At 38.6% G+C, this 21,058-nt stretch overlaps 1 protein-coding gene across 1 annotated transcript in view; it reads left to right on the top strand.

Annotated features, from left to right (window-relative positions):
- The window catches only part of EIF3E (eukaryotic translation initiation factor 3 subunit E), a 57,945-nt gene that overhangs the window by 14,330 nt on the left and 22,557 nt on the right, over positions 1-21,058 (top strand). The window contains exons 4-7 of the mRNA XM_084618360.1: positions 7,240-7,282; positions 7,809-7,913; positions 10,817-10,942; positions 15,008-15,132. Coding sequence (XP_084474486.1) covers positions 7,240-7,282; positions 7,809-7,913; positions 10,817-10,942; positions 15,008-15,132 — 399 coding nt within the window. The remainder of the gene's footprint in view (positions 1-7,239; positions 7,283-7,808; positions 7,914-10,816; positions 10,943-15,007; positions 15,133-21,058) is intronic.

Below are 21,058 nucleotides of genomic sequence, written 5' to 3' on the forward strand. Positions count from 1 at the left end.
TATGACATACGCAGTTCCATATTCAGAGGTGAGAACTTAAAGTAACTTACTTCATAGTAACTGTATTGCTCCCCAATCTTGGGTCGGTGCTGTGCAGCTGACTAGGACCCCCATGTAATTTGAGTTTTGAGGGCAGCAGTTCACCTCATTTCCCAAAAAACCCACAGCAAAGGGGTATGTTCTGTCTTCTGTGCTCATCTTTTTTTTTTGCTGATGATATAATTCTCTATGCCTGTTGCGCGAGTCATAAAATCAACTAAAAGCAGTTAAAATAGAAATGTCCTGAGGCTTTCCTTGGGACTTAAATTAACTAAATATATTTTTTTGCTTCAGTTTGTAGTTTAACAAGTAGTAGGAAATAGCTTTGTGCTGATTAGTACCTCAGGCAGTTATAGCTGTTTTGTTTAACTGTCACCGTCTTGTGCATTCTTTTTTCTTTCTATTTGTCAGATGAGACATCTGCTGTTCAGTTTGAATCTGCTTCATGTGTGACTTGCCACTAAGCCATAGGGATAAGCTCCCTATGGTATATCTGTTTAGGACTCTCCCAACTTGTGAGCTGTCACCACATCTTTAGGGAGTTTGCGTCTCTAAAGTTGTATAAGGACTACCCTCCTCTCTTGATAAATCTGCTGACTAGAGGTTATAATGGTAAATGGTGCTGTCTTTTCCTTCTCTACTTGCACATCTTGATAGTGTTTGCACTTGATAAGCTGTGAATTGCTGCACACCATATCTGTACTGTCTTGAAGGGAATCCTGTTTCTAGTAATTCATTGCCTGAAGTCCCTCACTGCTTCAGAGCTGTTCTGAGGGATTTCCTGCATACCTCAGATGTTGGAAGGTCGGTCACCAGGGCACCTGACTACTTAAATGTTCCCTTATGATGTATTCCCATCATGAAAATCTATGGATATTTTTTGCTGTCTTTTCAGTTCACACATGCATTCTTGCGTGGACAGAAAGGTATCTTATGACAATACAAAGACTTTAAGGATGCTCTTGTTCACACAGGTATCTCTGATTAAGAATTGGTACAAGAACAAGATACTGTTAGAAGATGCTTACAAGAGCACATACAAGTGTGGCCTTGGGAGCCACAGGCTCGGGCAGCCTCCTTCCAGAGATTTTGTGGCAAGGTGCACAATAGGAACAGAACCTTTTAATTTAACTCAAGACACTTAATATCATTGTTTGATTTAGTCAGTTACACAAAATGCCTTACTGAGATCAGTTAGCACTCAGTAAGTTGGGGATTCAGAATGACTTATGTTTTTCAAGGTCTCTTGCTTAGATGTTTAAGGTTGGCACAAAGTGAATTGAAAGCAGCCAGATATTTATGCTGGAAAACTTCCCTTGTCTAGGAGGAATCTGTGTGAGAACTCTACCACGTCCTGTGTGAGGGGAGGCAGAAGAGGAGGCAAGGGGATGTGGTGGATCAAAGGTCTGCTATGTCTGATTTCCTGCTGGCTTTAGGCATAGTTGAGAATCAAGCCCTATGTATCCTGGAAAGCCACACAAGGGATACTTGCCAGGACTGGAAAAGGCTCGTTTTACTGACCTGAAAACCTCAGAATACTGTGACATAAGTTGTTGAAGCTTTCAGCATGGATAAATGCATCCATATTCTGCTTGGCTAATGGTCTTACAAACTGCATGCTAAAATGTGATATTGTCATCCTTTCTCTTGTGGAATTCAGTACAGTGTACTGAGTTGGTGCATATATCAGATTTTATTTTTTACATTGTTATTTCCTTAATATGATGTACAAATATACTGTTGTGTTTCACACATGGTTGTGAAGGGTCTGCTCTTATAGTTTAGGCTTCAAAATTGTCAGCAGCAACTAAGGGGAATTTTCTTGTTTCATATAGGGGTACAGTTCACCCACTAGATGTCTTTTTCTTATAGTATATGGCACTATTGACATTCACTGCTGTAGTTTGAACTGGTGGAAGTCTCATGTAAAGAAGAATCATAATGTTATGAGTACTCAAGATGGGGAGGGTGTTGAGTTTTTTGTAAATCTGAAAGTTTGACCAAACAAGGGAGATTTCTTTGAGGGAGCTCAGGGGATTGGTCCTTGTTACCTTCTAGATGGTGAAGTGATCATGGCTGTTTAACCAGTCTACGTCTCAATTTTGAAGTATATATTCACATGGGTATATGGGATTGTAGTAGCCTTCCAGGGTCTTGAGTGTCTCATGATTTCCACGTTCGCACAGGAGATGTGTAAAAAAGCTTTTTCCCACAAGGGAGGAACTTGTAGACTGAATCTATGACAGCTTTATTCTTCCCAGATAAATATCTGCTTATAGTAGACGACAAACTGTATATACTTACTGACTTTGACGAGGCAATGAATTTTTAATATGTAAAACTGCTTAGTTCGGTGTCTGGGGAGTACACAACGAGACTAGATTAGAACTTAATTTTTATTAAAAAAAAAATCCCCATTTTTGAATGAAAACTCATGAGTGAAATTGTTAATCTTTTTCCTCTGTATTTGAGGTTTTTAACACTCTTTATCAATTGAAACTTCTTAATTGTCAGTTCCTTCCGTGTTTGTCTTTGCAGTGGGGTGTTTCTCGTCTCCATGAGATCTGTAGGCAGACCAGTTCTTTGCTTTGAGCTTGGGTTTTGGACCACATTTCAGGAGGATTTTCTTCTCCAAGCAGCACATATGGCAGATTCCAGATCTCTTTGTAGCAGAGCTTCCACAGGATTGTTAACAAAATGTCTGTTTCCTCATCAGTTTTGAGGTTTTTCTCAAAAACTGCTAAACTTCAAAAAATATTCTTCTGGCCTCCTGAGGAGGGTTTGAAGAACACTTCTTCTAGACAGACAGTAGGCCGCACAAACTCAGCTCTCCGCTGCTATGTGGGTGAGGTCTATGCTGAGATGGTTGAGCAGACCACCCGAAAGCTCCCTTCCCTGAGACAAGGCTGGAATCGGTAGCATTGAACCAGGGTATATTTGTAAACCGCTCCCTGCTTCTCACCTACATATTGGACCCCTGTTCCCATAGCTTGCAGAGCAAACAGGAAAGTTTCACTGGAGCTTTTCTTAATCACTGAAGCTCACAGACGGAAAAAACTCCTGCTCCCAGCCAGCATGCAGACAAGATCTGTGCTGAGGCAGTTGAGCACACCCGCTCTCCCACAAGCTATTTTACTTGTGAGGGCTCAGCTGCATAAGAGATACCAACCAGTTGCTGTGACCTCTGATACAAATGATTTAGTTGTCTGCAGTGACTATAGCTTGCTCAGTCTGTGCGGTCAATCCCGTTCCCTGGAAGATGGGCTTACCTTCTTTCCCCTTCCAGGCATCCCACAGGAGGCCATGAAATGGCTGTTTTCTTTAGGGAGGCATGCAGGACACATGCCTGCAGACTGTTGTTTCAGACTCCCAGGTAAAGCACTCTCCCCCTCACAGGAGCTCCTTACCCTTTGTCTCGGGGTTTGGCCCAGGGACTGGTGACTATGTTGCTCACAATCAGTTAAATGAAGGAGAAATCTCTAAAACTGGGGCTTTGAGCATGGTACCTCAGACTTGGCTAACCTTCCCAGAATTAAGCACACAAATGAGGGTCTAACTTTACAGGTGCTTATGTTTTTTAGAGAATGAAAGACCTGTTTGGTTTTTTTAACTTGGAAATGGAAAGAGAGCTTTAGTTTTTTCTCACCTGTTTTGAGGGTGCGAGTAAGGTGACGTGAAAATTCCTTGGACTAAGGACTAAAAGGTCTTCATTAATCTGCCTGCTGCAACTTCCTTAGTAAAGGGCATAATCATATCAGCTGACAGAGTATTCCTGCCAAACCCACAGACTGGAGAAATAAGATCATCACTCAAACTCAACTTTAATACATCCACATAAGCCTTGAGAGTATTCTCTTGTCTGCATTCTCTTATCGTGGAGGTCGTTATTCAACTCGGAGGCCATTGTTGAGCATGTTCCTAAATAAATAAATTACATAAATCTACCTTTAATGAGATTTCGTTAGCAACTTTCCATGACTGATGCATCACCTAAGATGTGCTGACATTCAAACTTCCAAAGACTTTTCTGGGGACAACTGTTGCGCCATGGTAAGAAACCAGAGTTGCAGAATATCACCTGATATCCTTCCAAATATTTTGTTGATAAGCTCTTTGGGGAGTGTAGAGACAAAGCAGTCACTGAGCACTGATGCTTTAGACACTGGATTAAGTCCCTCCCTCCCAGTGGGAGAGTCTTCAAACAACCGTATCTCTTTGTTCCCTTTGAAGCCATTTTTCTTTCCAGTATAAAGATTGCCCATTAGGAGGAAGCCATTGCTCATTTTTCTGAGAGTTGGAATACCACGGCTGAGATTCTCTGGAAAACCATCCAACCCTTAAAGTTTCTCTCTTGAGCTTCCAAAGGTGGGGAAGCTTTCTCCTCCCAATGAGGGGTGCTTCTCATGGGAGTAAACTACCCAAGCAAATGGGTGCTTGACACAATCAGGGAAGGATATTCAACAGAACTCTCACATTGTCCCAGGAACAAGATTATCCTTTTCCCAAAAGTAAATTAAAATAAACCATGCTCAACAAGAACCTTTGTATCTGAAGAGGAAGGGTTCAGTAGTCCATCTCCTACACATTAGAGAACTAGAACCATAGAGAGAGAGATTTTGAAAAGGGCACAAAATTATTTGTGGTACAAAGAGAAACAATGGTATACAGTCCAGTTTTTTATATCTCAGGTCTCTCAACAAGGAGATTGATATTCCAGGGGAAATACTCTAATGCTATCATTACAGCATTGTTCCCCAAACTTCAGAATATGAAAATAAACCTCTTAGAGATCTATTAAGGATATGATTGGGGTGAGTCACATGGATACATCAGCTTCTGCTACAATAAGAAGCATTTTCAATAGAATACATCCCTTTTGGACTTGTAAATTCTGCCTGGGTATTAATGAATACCATGTGATCCCTCCCTTCATGTGAAAGGGATACTACCCTTGTCTGGCCAGTCTTCTCATTATGTTACATAGGGCCCAGCCACCATTGATACCAATCTTTAGAAACATGGCAGTGTTTGGAAGAAATGTGTAATGGAACAGGGTGCCCCAATAGCCCTTATGCTTCTTTCAATTCTCTGTGGGTAAGTTGAATTCTCCCTCCCAGTGGATTATTTATGGCTTTATACAGTCCACTATAAAGACTGTCTGATGTGGAGAGAACTGAAGGAAAATTTTGTTTTGTCTGTGAATTTTCATTCTAGGACCTTTTGTGTCACAGGCAGCCTCTCCCACAGAGGACTGCATTATGTCCAGGGTTTTTTCTAGCTGTTGCTCACATTTGAAAGGAGGAAGGTTTTCCTCTGAGAAATCCCTACATTTCATGTCAGTGTGCTGCTGCAAATCATTTGAGTTGAATAACAATATTAAATTTTTATATAGTATGTTTCCAATGCTGAAAAATATTATCGTTTGGGAGAGTTCATCCTGACGGACTGTCTTAAGCCCAGGCTTGGAACAAAAATCTGGCCTGTTTCCAGTTGCTGTGGGATTAGGAAATGATCCATTGTCAAGACTGTTAGATGTGGAGGACCCTAAAATGAAAATTCACAGCTAAGTCAATTATCTTTGTCCCCGTTGCTCTTGTAAATGAAGTATCAATAACTGCACAGTTTTGATCAATTCCGTATCTTTATTTTTTCAGCTTTTAAAATGTTAATGTATATTCGACCTTTTGAGTAAGTCTTTGTATATAGTCTGAGTTTAAAAAAAATATTTTTTTTAAATCTGTTTTGCACATATCCAAACTGTAGTTGCTCTGAACAAGTCATGGCTAATTTCTGGTACAACACCAAAGATAGTAAAAAGTCCTTGGCTTGTTTATAGTTTCCTGGAGATCCTTGAAAAATACTGGTGGTCTCAAATTTGTAAATTGATAAACATCCTGAATGAATATTAATTTGTCTATAAAGTGCTTTAAGATCCTTTGGAAGTAATTTCATAAATGCAGTATAATGTTGTTAATTGATTTGAATGCAAAACTCCCCCATGCCCAAGTTCTTAGTATGCAGGGGGTTGTTTCTTATTAACGGCATGGTTGTTTTTTCAGCTAACAGTGGCAGTAGTGCAGCGCACAGTTGTGTTCCTTAAAAAATGCAAGTCCATTTTTCTCACCTTCTAATAACTTGCTGAGAAGCTAAGCTGTTTCTCTGCATCACTCTTTACTGCAGTGGATATTAGGGAGCTGTCTACATTGGACCTGCTCTCTTTCTGGTAATAAAGATGAAGTGCTGCCAGAGATTGAGGTGTCGGAAGTAGAAGTGCTGGAACAAATTGATGATTTAACGAGTTGCCAGACCCAGAAGGTATATATTAAAGAGTTCTGAAAAATCTGAAACATGACCAGCTAGCAAAAATGTACAATCCCATTAAGAAGAGCTACTGTATTGGAGGGTACCAAATGTTGTACCTGTATATTAAAAAAAAAAGTTCTAGGGGTGATCTGGGGAAGACCAGTAAGCCTTGCATCTCTTCTTGGTAAATTGATGGAAACAAGGGAGTTCCGAGAAAGGTGATGAGAAAGATAAGAGTAGGGACATGGAAAACTCTCCTGTATAGAACAGTTGAAAAGATTGGGGTTGTTTACCTAAGAAATCAGATTAATAAGAGGGGACATGATAAAAGCTTATAAAGTCATGAGTGGTAGAGAATGAAGCTTGGGTGCTTCTCTTCTCTTTGTTGCATAACAAGGGGACACTCAGTGAAATGGAAAGGTGCAAATTCAGAACTGACCAAAGGGAAATATTTTTTCACCAGCTGCATAATTAGATAGAACTCAGTTGACTTAGAATGTAATTTGAGTCCAAAGGCGAATGGCTCCGCTGTAGTCCATGGTAGTTTTGCCACTGAGTTCAGTGGGTCTGGGACATCATCCCAAGAACTTATCAATATTTGGAGGGATTGGACGTTTATATGGAGAACAAGAATATCCAGAGTTGTTATGGTGAATGTGAAATTCTTTTAGTTCGTTTGACAGCACATCATGGCTATTCAGATTCACAATTTATTCCGTATACTCAGTCCCCTGGGTTTGTGTGGGCCTTTCACACAGCAACAGATTATAGGGATACTCAGGAGAAGTTTAAAAAAGAGACTGTTGTGTGTTCCTTTTAATAGCTTTATTTAGTATTACACATTAACTTGTGATGATCAGCTTAAACCTGTTTTACAGATCTTTATTTTTGTTACAGGGATGGTCGAATGCTCTTTGATTATCTAGCTGACAAGCATGGTGTAAGTTTTTTTTTATTATTATTTTATTTTTACATTTTTAAATACGTAAGAGTAACAGGCTAAATTATATTCAATCCAACAGTCCTGCAATATCAAGAACATGGCATCCTGGCCTATCTCTCTAGCTTAAATGTAGCTGATGTGCAAAACTTCTTGCATGAAAATGTTTAAAAGCTTAAATTGAACTAAATGTGTTACAAACTTATAAAAGCAAGGAAATCTGGATATTAATTGCATCCTTAAAACTTGTGGTTATGCTTAATTATTGTAGTACCTTCTTCTAACATTAGTGTTATTACTGTATTCGGCAGAATGGATAAAGGATGAAGTAATTATTTCAGTTTCAGTGTTTTAGTTTCTCTGGTCACTGCTATCATTGCACTTATCATCCAAAGACCCTGAAGCTCTTTACAGGCTACTTACGTATTTGTAATTAAATGTGACTACCCACTATTGAGTCATTTCACAACCCATTGCCATTACATCTCTTTCATAATGAAGACAAACATTTTGTATTCTTTCTCAGTTTAGACAGGAGTACCTAGACACTCTCTACAGGTATGCAAAGTTCCAGTATGAATGTGGCAACTATTCAGGAGCTGCAGAATATCTCTACTTTTTTAGGGTTTTGGTAAGTAGTTGTTTTTTTCTTAAGTATTTAGGCCACTTTGTTTTCTGTAAAAATTCTAAATATCCTGATTATAAACTTCCTGAGACAATTATTCAGTACAAGAGGAATACTGAAAAGATACACAAGCTCAGAATTAGTGATTCTAATTAGTTATTTGCTAACAGTTTCGTATTCTGTTTGTGATTATAGGGGGAAACTCTGGTCTGTGTAAGTAATCTATTTAGATTGCAAGATCCTTTTGTCAGGGGACATGTCTTCATTTGCATCTTGCACAATGCCAAGAGCACAAATAATATGATACTGTGTAGTAACTGTTGGGAAATAACTTTTCAGTCACTAAGTCACGTTCATCGGTTCTGTTCTTGAGATCAGATAGCACATTCTATTTACAAGAATTCTGCTCTGCTAGAAGTAAATGTAAAACACCTGCCTAATTTCAAGAATGGAAAAGTGAAACAGAAACGTTTCTCAGTATGTCATATGCATGAATAGACCAACACCTAGTTTGTATGTTTAAGTCTTATCACACCTCACTATGATCTTGAGAATTGCAATGTTAAAAATGAACAATTAGCAAAATTTTCAAGTGCTAATTTTTGTTCTAATTTAAGTTTTAAAATTTTAAAAGTTGTAACTAACTGTATTAGATTCTTCCTGTTTCTTCCTATAAATCTAAACTGGAAGAGTATTATAAACTGTAACAACTAAGCATAAGCATTTGCAATCTAATTCCTGTGCACAAAAAGTGGTGGTGAAAGGTTTACAGGTAAATTGAAAGTAATCAGTGATTACAGCTTCCTATCGAGAATTCCATCTGTCTTCCCTTGAATATTATGGAGGATTTAGAAGAGTAAAAGTTGTGCTTTAGAAATGTTAACAGCTTAAACAAGGATTGTAGAACCAGAGCCATGGTTTCATTACAACTACATGAAAAGAGTTGGTTATTCATATCATTTGTTAATGCTGGGAGTGAATTTTGAGAATGAAGATTTAGTGTCTTGTTAGAATCCCAGCACAGTAAATTTATTGTTGCTGGTCAGTGAGTGACTGTGCTGTTTTGCTAGCAAATGGAAATTTAAGGTAACTGCTGGAAAATCCAGATATTGAAACTATTCTAGCATATCCATCACTGAAAGCCGTTCTCTATGAAGAGCCAACTGTAATGACCTGGAGTTGAGCCAAATAGTGCACATGAACCTTAGCAGCAAAAAATTCCTGCTAAAGTGCAGCAAAAAGCTTTTCACATTGTCACTTGGAGCATGTGTAGTTCTAATAACATGTCCCTTTCTAGAATGTATGAATGGTATTTGCAAAGTAATTCGTAGTAATTGTGTATATTTACTGTATTTTATTTCTTGCCGTTAATCTATATTTCTGTTTTATTATATTCTATATTTTATTTAATCTTTTGGATTAAATTCAGTGGTTCTGGAATAAATCAGACACTACTTATTCTGTTAATTGGTTACAATTAGATGTTAAGTGGGTTCCAAAGCAAATAACTAATAGTTTTCACAACAATAATACAATGTTCATTTATCAAAATAAGGCTGAAAGAGTAGGGAGAACATATTTCAGTATTGAGATAGCTTTTGACAGGAGGAATCTTGTGACCCATTACTCATCAAACCTTTTTATACAATAACCTGTTCAATGAAATGTACATTTTATGTGTTTGCAGAGAACTATTTTTTGTGTTTTGTTTCGGATAGAGATGCTATTTCATGGGCAGTTGTCCTAAATCCTCTCCTTTGTGTTTCAGAATTTGAGCATGTTAAAAATAAAATGCTATAATTTGTTCTTAAAAATTAGTCTTGAAAGCAGTTTTAGTAAAAATAATGTGTGCTTCTGGTTAAGTCTTGAGTGGATACTTATGTTACTCCTTTTGGTGGGAGAAGATTCATTTAAAGTAATAGTTAGTGAAACATAAGCCATGAAAGAACCATTGTAACTATGATCTGAGATTAGAATTTGACACTCTGAATGACCTAGTGTAGTTCAGTATTGTATAAACTAAACCTGATTGACCCGAGAACTACCCTTACTTGAAACAAACTTGGTGAACTGCTCTGAGAAAAATAGCTTTCAGGGGGGTTGGATATGGCCAGGGACATACTGCCTAATTTAGTAGGACATGTTTCTTTTGCCACATGATTTTATCTGAAAGGATTTTCTACTTCTTTCTGGTGGTCTTTGCATATTCTCACTTGGGGGATGTGGTTCTCTAAGGGCCATTGAGTTTTGGGAACCTCTTCTAAAAGCATTGCTTGTTAAGGCTGCATGAGCAGCTCTGTATGGCACCAAACATTCGGAGCTAAAGTTATTAAAGTGCCAAGTGGTCACCAACCATTTCAGTTCTTTTTCTGGTTTGCTGTCATTTTGGGTACCATCACTGTGTGCCTGGAATCTTGCTTTTTGTGTTTTTTTTTTTACCAGACTTTTTTGTTTTATAAGGAGCAGTTCTAATATAGTTAATAGTTTTGTTAGTCCTGAAATGGTTTTAGATCAGTGGTCCCCAAACTTTTTACCTCGCGCCCTGCCCTTCCCTGAAGCCAGGGCCAGGAGTGGGGTCATGACTCCAGGAGGGCGGGATGTGGCTAGGGTGAGGGGGGCTCAGGCTGGGGCCACAGCTGGGGGTGGGGCCCTGGGTGCAGGGCTAGGAGTAGAGCTCAGTGGAGCTCGCTGTCCGCCCCATTGGGGGCTGGCCTAGCCCCCAGTTGCACCCCCATGAATGGCGCGATATTTTTTATTAACCAGTTTTGTTATTTAGAAAAACTTAGGCCAAGTGAGTGTGTGGAATTTGATATTTTAAAAAATTGTACCAGCAGGTATCTAATACATTTGACCAAGTAAAAGTGTTAAATTATTGTGCTTATTGTAACTTTGTTTACTACTTTGAACAGGTTCCATCAACAGATAGAAATGCTTTGAGCTCACTCTGGGGAAAACTGGCATCTGAAATTTTAATGCAGAACTGGGATGCAGCCATGGAAGATCTTACAAGATTGAAAGAGACTGTAGATAATAATGTGAGTTAAAATTTGAGCATATTAGTAAATTTAAGGTGAAGGACGGACAGGCTAAGAAAAACATGAAGAAATTTTGCTATTTAAAAACACTATCTCTTTTTTTGAGCTTTCTCATACTTTGCTCTGAGGAGAAGCTATGGTTGACATTGCCAAGAAGTATTTGCATCGTGAGCCTTGTCCAATCCTCTTCTGTTGAAGAGAAGATCACAAGTGTGGGCTTTTTTGGGGCAGTAGAAAAGGGGAAAAGAGCAAAAGGAGTTAAAGAGGGTCCTGGAAGACTCCTTGAGAAGAGACTGTAGCGATTCAGACATACGTGGGATTTTAGTACAAAATCTAAGCCACAAGGAGGAAATAAATGAATTTCAGGAGATTGTTTGTATAGACACTGATTTATTGAAATTAGTGCAATAAAATATTTTATTTGAATTGTCATATAAGTAAAAATCTTACTCCTTAAAATTGTTCACGCTTCCCTTTCATCCAATTTGAAAATGTTTGTGAATTTGAAAGATGCTTCCCTTAAACTAAAATTAAGATAAATCCCTATCGTACAGGCCTGTCTGCAGCCTCCAGAAGGATTAAATTAAGCGTGGGGTATCGTCTACATGCTGGGGCATCACAGCATGTAGAAGTTGTTTTCTGGTTGAGTACTGAATAGTATTACTATTTCCTGTCTCCATAAGGCATGACGATGCATTACAATTTTCAAGGCCACTTTGGGCACAAAAATAACATCTGTCTGAAAACAGTATAAACTAATCTGTGTTCACTACCTGATAAAGATTTGAGAAAATTTCTTTATTTTTGTTTTCAGTATTTGTCATAACTTTGTTCAGTTAGTTTCTTCTGTCTTTTGAAGAAAGGGGATCCTGGCGTTAGCATCTAAGTAGCTGTTGTAATCTCCCTAAGAGACTGGGCTTTAAGGAAGTCAATCAATAGTTCTAACACTAATATTTCAAGAGCTATCTGGAAGTGCTATTTCTGCAAATGATGACAAAAATATAGTGTAGTTCAGCAGATTGGGAAATCTGGCACTTAATTTTACCTATGTTACCTGTAGTTTGTGGGTATCCATCACTGTTATGTTTGAATTGTCACAAGGATATCTGTTGTATTTGATTTGCTATTGGGAATATGCTGTCCATCTTGTCTTAAGAGATAGGATTGATTGGGCAACTTCAAAGGGGCTTGGATTTTTCCTTAAGTCAGAGTTGCATTTATATGTCATAGCATGGAAGAATAGCTCTACTATTCTTACAGCATAATTTGACTTCCACTACAACACAGTTAACACTTCGGTAACACATTCCTTTAAAAGAAAAAGAGTACTTGTGGCACCTTAGAGACTAACCAATTTATTTGAGCATGAGCTTTCGTGAGCTACAGCTCACTTCATCGGATGCATACCATGGAAACTGCAGCAGACTTTATATACACACAGAGAATATGAAACAATACCTCCTCCCACCCCACTGTCCTGCTGGTAATAGCTTATCTAAAGTGATCATCAAGTTGGGCCATTTCCAGCACAAATCCAGGTTTTCTCACCCTCCACCCCCCCCTCCTCCCCACACACACACACACAAATTCACTCTCCAACTGTGCCCACATATCTATTCAGGGGACACCATCACAGGGCCTAATAACATCAGCCACACTATCAGAGGCTCGTTCACCTGCACATCCACCAATGTGATATATGCCATCATGTGCCAGCAGTGCCCCTCTGCCATATACATTGGTCAAACTGGACAGTCTCTACGTAAAAGAATAAATGGACACAAATCAGATGTCAAGAATTATAACATTCATAAACCAGTCGGAGAACACTTCGATCTCTCTGGTCACGCAATCACAGACATGAAGGTCGCTATCTTAAAACAAAAAAACTTCAAATCCAGACTCCAGCGAGAAACTGCTGAATTGGAATTCATTTGCAAATTGGATACTATTAATTTAGGCTTAAATAGAGACTGGGAGTGGCTAAGTCATTATGCAAGGTAGCCTATTTCCCCTTGTTTTTTCCTACCCCCCCCCAGGCGTTCTGGTTTAACTTGGATTTAAACTTGGAGAGTGGTCAGTTTGGATGAGCTATTGCCAGCAGGAGAGTGAGTTTGTGTGTGTGTGTCCCTGGAAAAAAAAAAGGGGGGAGGGGTAAGAGAGCCTGGATTTGTGCTGGACATGGCCCACCTTGATTACCATGCACATTGTAGGGAGAGTGGTCACTTTGGATGAGCTATTACCAGCAGGAGAGTGAGTTTGTGTGTGTGGTTTTTGGGAGGGGGGTGAGGGGGTGAGAGAACCTGGATTTGTGCAGGAAATGGCCCAACTTGATTATCATGCACATTGTTTCATATTCTCTGTGTATATATAAAGTCTGCTGCAGTTTCCACGATATGCATCTGATGAAGTGAGCTGTAGCTCACGAAAGCTTATGCTCTAATAAATTGGTTAGTCTCTAAGGTGCCACAAGTACTCCTTTTCTTTTTGCGAATACAGACTAACACGGCTGTCACTCTGAAACCTGTCATTGTGTAGAGAGTTGTCACTTTGGATGGGCTATTACCAGCAGGAGAGTGAATTTGTGTGTGGGGGGCTGGAGGGTGAGAAAACCTGGATTTGTGCTGGAAATGGCCCAACTTGATGATCACTTTAGATAAGCTATTACCAGCAGGACAGTGGGGTGGGAGGAGGTATTGTTTCATATTCTCTGTGTGTATATAAAGTCTGCTGCAGTTTCCACGGTATGCATCCGATGAAGTGAGCTGTAGCTCACGAAAGCTCATGCTCAAATAAATTGGTTAGTCTTTAAGGTGCCACAAGTACTCCTTTTCTTTTTGCGAATACAGACTAACACGGCTGTTACTCTGAAACATTCCTTTAAGAAATTAATTAACAGTGGTAACTAAAAATATATGAAAATTGTGACAGAGTACAGGAAACTTGTTTAAAGTATTTGTTAGGAGAAATATGGAAAAAATTGTAGTTTTCTCTATAGTAACTTAGTAATGTGGAGTGGTCATAAGTGTGTGTGTGTGTGTGTAAGTATGTAGATGGTGAAATGACACTACACAAAGTTTGCTATGTTTCTACAACTATGCCACCACAACATTCACTCTTGAAGTGAGCAGTATTCACTCATGATTCTGGTGACTACCATTGTTAGTCTGAGGGAAAATCTGGCTGCTGGACTGTTTGTCAGATATCTACTACTTCAGTTTCTGACAGTGGCACTGATTGCCAAAAAATGACCTGAGAAGAGTGGGTTGATTTACGGTGTCCTTTCTGTGATTCTGAGAGAGAAACTATTTCAGAGCTGGCTATTTTTTAAGTGATTTACCCTCTAAATGGAAATCTTGAAGGTTTTAGTACATTTTTAAATGTGTTATTCATTGTCTAGGTGGGTGGCAGCTGATGCCAGGCAGGTTCCTCTTCCTCATCTTCTAACCCCTCCCCCCCCCCCTTTTAAAGCTTCTGAATCTACATGGTTACAGCAGGTTGTGCTAGACTTTGGTAGCTAGGGGAAATTTCATAAGGAAGAATATCCATTCTAGTACTGTGATCATACTTTTTAATGCTAGGATCACTGGTCTACTGTGCATGGTCATAACCTTGCAGCTTCCATTGTTTGCCAGTCTGCTGGAGGTTGTTGAGTTAACCAGCCAATGAAGTGGTGCTGATGGTGGGAGCTGAAACTCATTATTTTTTGCAGGTGGGGGAGTTGAATCCCTTCCTCTGGCAGATCTGTTACTTAAGTTTAACAATTTTTATTTTATTCCTGGGGTAGGGTGATAATGTTGTATTATCACCCTCTAAGAGTATTGCAGAGCTAAACAAAGTATGTAAATGGCGTAGTGGGGAACAAGGCTAACAGTATGGGAAACACTTGTTCTACACCATCAACCCCTATAAAAGAGGGCCATGAACCAAATTCAGAATGATAGAGGGGAGATGGAGCGTTCTAGACATTACCATCATGATCCAAGGAGAACTTCCATAGTATTGTCATGTTTTCATTGCATCTTATCTGCACCAGTTTAAAATTTTATTTTGTCTTGTTTTCAGTCAGTCAGCTCCCCACTCCAGTCTCTTCAGCAGAGAACATGGCTAATCCATTGGTCTTTGTTCGTGTTCTTCAACCACCCAAAAGGCAGAGACAACATCATTGATCTCTTTCTCTATCAACCACAGTAAGTTGCTTGTAGTGTAGACATTAACCTTGTACTGAGGCAGAAAGTGGGTGTAGGACAAAAATATTTAACAATGGTATGTTCAGCCTTTTCAGCCGAAGGGCCAAACATATTTCAAAAAGATCCAGAGGCTGCATTAAACACTTTATTTGCCTAGGTTCCATCAGAGCTTTTTGAATGCCTAACTTGCTTTTCTTAAGACTGACAGCCCAACAGGGAAGCCAGCAATGGAGCAGCAAGAAAACTATGCTGCTTCCTTCCGTTTTCCCTCCCCTTTGATACAACAGGTTGCCAGTAGGGAAGGGACAGCAGCCATTCATAGCACTCTTATTTCACCCAAACCTTCTGCTAGGGCTGCTGAAGATGTGGTATCTTCTGCTTCCCTCCTTCCCTGCTGTAACTATAGGCCTGATTAACAATTTCATGGTATGGTTCACTTTCAGTTCATAATTATGTACATATTTTCTTGATGGTCCTTGTCAAGGGCCACAGTTGCCCCTGAGCCACAAGTTGGATACAGTTGCTTTAGGATCATAATGTGTGTCTGAGCTGAAGAATGCAATATTTAATATAGACACTGTTATTAGATGTAATGTTTAAACATGTACTTATGTGCTTAGTTTTGTAGAGAAATATTTGCTAACTTGGACATAAAGCCTCCTGAATGAGTTTAGTTATTTATTTTAAAGTAACAGGCCTCTGACTTGAGGCAGCTTCTCCTGCTGGCAAGCTTCCCCTGGTTTGCCATCAGGGAGAGGCATCTGACCAATGTGATGTCCTTCCATTTGCTCTGAGCCACAGAAGAAAGCGGTAATAGGTAGCACACAGCACTACGTGCTGCTGATGAGTCTTGGCACGTATTCCACATCATTGAGGTGGAGCTGGAAAGCTAATTGTGGATTTGGAGAATGCCTTCATATCACTCCAACCGTTCCTGAAACGCTCAGTGGTCAGTTTGGGGAGGAGTTAGCCTCCGTAGCACAGATGCCACTCTGCGCCTCTTCTGAGACTTGTTGTCAAAGAGCTTCAAGTGAGCCAGGAGAGCCTAGCAGGGAAGAATATAGACTGGGGGATATACGGAATTGCTGTGGCAGTCCAGCTGATCCCCACACATGTTATTTCTTCAGCTAGGCACAGGGAAGGCAGAATCTATACCCTCCTCAATTCCCTAGGTTGGATAATTCTCTTCTGCACAGTAAAAAGCATCACAAGCCAAGGAGTCTCAGTAAGTCCCTCAGCAGCTCATGTACAGGTTAAAAAAGAACTGGTGAAAAAAACTTAGTCCTTAGAGGTATGTCTACCCTGCAGTAAAAGACCGACAGCTGGCTTGGGTTAGCTGACTCAGGCTCTCAGATCTTGGGCTGCGGGACTATAAAATTGCAGTGTAGACGTTTGGGCTCGGGCTGGCCCCCTCCCTGCTTGCTTGCGGCGTCTCAGAGCCCGAACTCCAGTCCGAGTCTGGACATGTGCACTGCAGTGTTATAGCCCTGCAATCCAAGCCCCATGAGCCCAAGTCAGCTGACCAGCCCAACCATGGGTCTTTTATTGCAATGTAGACATACCCAAGGAAGTCCACATGAAAGCCCTCTTAATAGATGAACTATCTGGGATCTCTGAGAGAACGTGAGAATCAACATCACTTTAATGGTCAATAGTATTAAAGACTCATAATATATTGGAAAGAATTGGTTTCGTCCCCAAAGCGGCAGTGTGAATCAATGAATGCTGTTTTATTTGTTGTTAGCGTTAGTACAGTCTGCCAGATTGTAACCATATTTGGTACAATAAAAATCATTTAAAAAATCATAAAATGAAATCTTGGTTACATAATAAAGCTGATACAACTTATATCAGTGCAAGTAAAAACTGTGATGATTGCTGGTTTTAGGTGTGGACTTATTTTGATATATTTCTGAAAAAAGGGCTCTGGTACACCTCTGGTAATCTTGGATGTCATGAATGTGTAGTAGAGCAAGGGGGGTGTAACCTGTTTCCAAGGTCTGTATCACTTTACAGATTAAATCCAGTACCTTGAATTGCACCCAGGAGCTGATGGGAACCCATTGAAGCGAATTGACACAGGCATAATGAGCTTACATGGGCCTGCTTTTCTAAGCACATGGACCAATGCATTCTGCTGTCCCTTATGTAGGACTATCTCATTCCTCTCTGAGAAAAAATGAGGCTGCACTTTGTCAGCCAATCTAATAGGTTGATGAAAAATCCTTTACCTATTAACTTAAATGTCTGGCTCTCCAAGTGCTGGGAGTATTGTTTATCCAGCAGGCCCTCCAAACTGTTGCTCTTTGGCTAAATCTAATTAACATTTTTCTTAAAATTTCCCATCATTGGTGTATCAGCGGTGGTAGCAATTTTGGGAGAGCTAATATAGACCTACTGCCAGCATTTTAACCACCAGCTCTGTGGAGGAGGCTTTAGAGATGGCTTTTGTTAGTTTTCATTCTTACATGTAGAATGCAGATTTAATGTCTTGGAGTAATCTAGCTGGGATAATTAAACATGGTGTTGTCAACTAATTTAACTCCAGGTGAATCATCCCAAACCCTTATTTGGCTTAATCTAATCAGTGACCATTAAATTAACCCTTTTACTCTCCATATCAGCGTGTTTGTTTCCATCTCAAACAATTACAACAAAAAATTTAAATTGCAGAAAATATACCATGAAAAGAGATTGTGTCGTGTTAATTGTATTTGGGCTTTATGATGTGGACAGCTGTCCATTATGAACTGCAGACCTCCAGCTAACTTCTCTTATAGCCATGAAACAACCATCATATGGTAACATTTTTCAGTCACTACCGATAAGGAGGACTTGAATTGATGCTTTCAAATACAATTACATTATTTTTATCTTTTGGTCTTGTGATTTACAGTATTTCCTGATGTTAGAGTAATTTTGTGTGTTTTTTATTGTCTATATCTATTTTAATATTTATATTACCATAGTACTCAATGTTCCACTAAAATGTGTAAATTAGTAATAATGTTACATTGTGTTGTACAGCCATGAAAGGAACTAATGTAAAGAGATCAGAAGAGTGTAAGGAGATGCCTAAGATTTCCACAGTTGTGAAGTTTACTAGTTTTATGCACTTAGTTACTTATTAATCTAATATTACTGTAAACGAGCATTAAGCAACAAAGGGATAGTTAATTTAGGAAGAATTCCTTTTCTGTGGATAACAAATAAAGCTAATAAGTATCATATTTGCTACTGTAATATAAATATAGAATGACAATGCACTTTTAAATTGGTTACATCATATGCACTGATAACATTGCCTGATTTCACTTTGAATTCGTAAATGGAGAGAGCTTGTGCTTTTGAATCTCGTCAAGATGTAAAACAATATGTAGGCTATCAAGTAAATAGATGCAATTAGAGATGAAACATTGCCTCAGTGACTTAAGATACAGGTGCTATTGAAAGAATGCATTTGTAACATAATTCTTTGGATATTACTTTTCTGAGTCATAGCAATGCAATCAAATTTTTTTATTTAGCAATTGGATTTTTAATCCTTTTTCCTTGTAACAGCATTATAAGAAATGGACTTAGTTTTCTAGAAAGTTTTCCATTAACTCTTTTCATATGAAGTTCTTTGGGTTACAGGAGCATTTAAAGCTTTTCAGTTTGTTAAACAGTAAAAGAAGGTAGTCTTGAATTAATTAATCTTTTAAATCTTTAATTTTCTTCTACCTGATCAAGGTCCAATAAAGTATAATTAAAATGCTGCTTAGAAAAGACAGCTGCACATCAAAAGCTTTTTTTATAATAAGTAGTTTCTGTCTTGGAGCCTCCAGTTTTTGAACATCTGTTTGCAAGCCACATTTTCATCTCAAACAAAAAATAAGACACTCTTAAATTCTCACACTGAAAACATTAAACACATTATGTTCATTCTCCTGACTTTGGGTGGGTGTCTTACACATCAGTGGTTGATGAGAATGGTGTCATTTTCAAAGCTTTAAATATTTAGAGGAGTTTTGATCCTATTTATCTAATTTTATTTCATAGGTGACTTGAAAAAGTTAAAAAAAGAAATTGCTATGTCTTTGCTAATGTTTACTTATTTTCCCTAATAGCTAAATTAAACTGGGCATTCCAGAACATCATTAAAACAAATTTATTTTGGGGAATCTAGTCACAGCCTTAAATGCTTTGGTTGGCCAGTCTCCCTATCTAATATGATGCATTCATCAGCACGCCAGCCTCAGCTTACAGAGTTTTCTTTTGCTTTATTACAAGTAACATCTAAGATTACTATAACTGAACGACTAGAGAAATTTTATATATATTTTTTTCAATTTTATTTTATTTGGTAGAGCTTTGAGCATAATCACTTTCACGGTTTTCCCTGCATGTTCAGATCTGACTAGATTGTTTTAAATTGCATTATATGTTTTGGATTTAGTATTAGAGAAGTTTTACTTGTTTGATTTCAAGCAACGAATGTACTTCTGGAGTGCATACATGAGTACATCTTCCTAGGAGAACTAGTTAATATGTGAGGGTTGTGGGGGGGAAACAGTTTTTTGGAGAGAAAACTGAGTGTATTTACATATTTTGAGCTTGTAACTGAAATATAAATATTAAAATATATTTGAAAGGCTTTTTGAGGCTAAAAATATTACCTATTCTTAAAACTTAAAAGGTAAATGAAAGTATCAAATTGTTATATCAGTATGTTATTCCTATTAGGAAACAAAAGTTATAGAACAGTCTTGAACCCTGAAATTGAAGGAAAATTGGAAGAGTTGTGAATTATTCAGGGGTCTTGGTTTGCTGAATTTTAGAAACTTCTGGAAGGCATGCAGATCATTTAATAAAGCGGTTCCATGTAAAGCTATATAACACTCACCCTATTTTTCATTCTTCAAAGAGCTGAATTTTCTTCAGGTAGTTTCTTAGACCTGGTCTACACTAGAAAATTAGTTCAGCATAACCTCATTGCTCAGGGCTCTAAGCTGCATAGTTAAGCCGACCTAAGTCCCTATGAAGACAGTGCTGTGTTGACAGAAGCATCCTGCCATCAACACAGCTTCCACTTCTTGGGGTGGTGAGTTAGTTATGTTATGAGAATTCCTCCTGTTGGTATAGGTAATATCTACCCTGAAGTGCTACAGCTGCACCACTGTAGCGTTTTAAGTGTAGACAGGCCCTTATTCTAACCGTTGTAAATGTGAAAGCTACTGATGAATGGGTGTTAAATTCATACACTGATGTTTGGTGAGGATCTGTCTTTCTTAGCATGCCTAAAATTAAAAGAAAGTGGTAGGAAACCAGCAGTTGAATGGACTGAAATTATAAACAATTCTGAAGCGTGTAAATGTTGTCGAGGTAAAAAATAGCAAGCTAGCACAGATACGTGCCGTCTCTAAAAGTGCTGAAAGTGCTGAAAAATCAAATGTACCATTGAATTAAACTTTATTGAAATAAAAGAGCAGAGCATTGGGATTAATCCTGTAAGTGAGTCATTTTCATTACATTTGTAAAAGAAGTGTAGCCATGATAATGATTTGCTATTCCAGGCCTCTTACAGCTCTTAATAGTCACTTGATTCAAGTCTGCATTTGTCAACCCCCAAAAATCAGATAACTGGCAATGGTATTGTAAAAACTAAATGGCACAGACTTGAACTTGATCAGCATTCAACTTTGTTTACATCATTGCCTTCACTGTAGCACAAAATAATCAATTTTAAGAAATTGCAGAAGTACTTTGCCTTGGATGTATTTGTCCTGAAAGATTTAAGCTCTACTTCTAGGTACTGCAAATAAAGAAATACAGGCAAAATTAAAGGAAGAACTGAAAGTCACTGTTAACACTGATGCAAAATGACCCAATAATGGCTACAAACATTTATTCAGGGAAAAGTGTGGTCTTAATTTAGAGCCTTCTG

This window comes from Lepidochelys olivacea (assembly GCF_965140295.1).
Source record: "Lepidochelys olivacea isolate rLepOli2 genome assembly, chromosome: 2".
NCBI classification, from domain to species: Eukaryota; Metazoa; Chordata; order Testudines; family Cheloniidae; genus Lepidochelys; species Lepidochelys olivacea.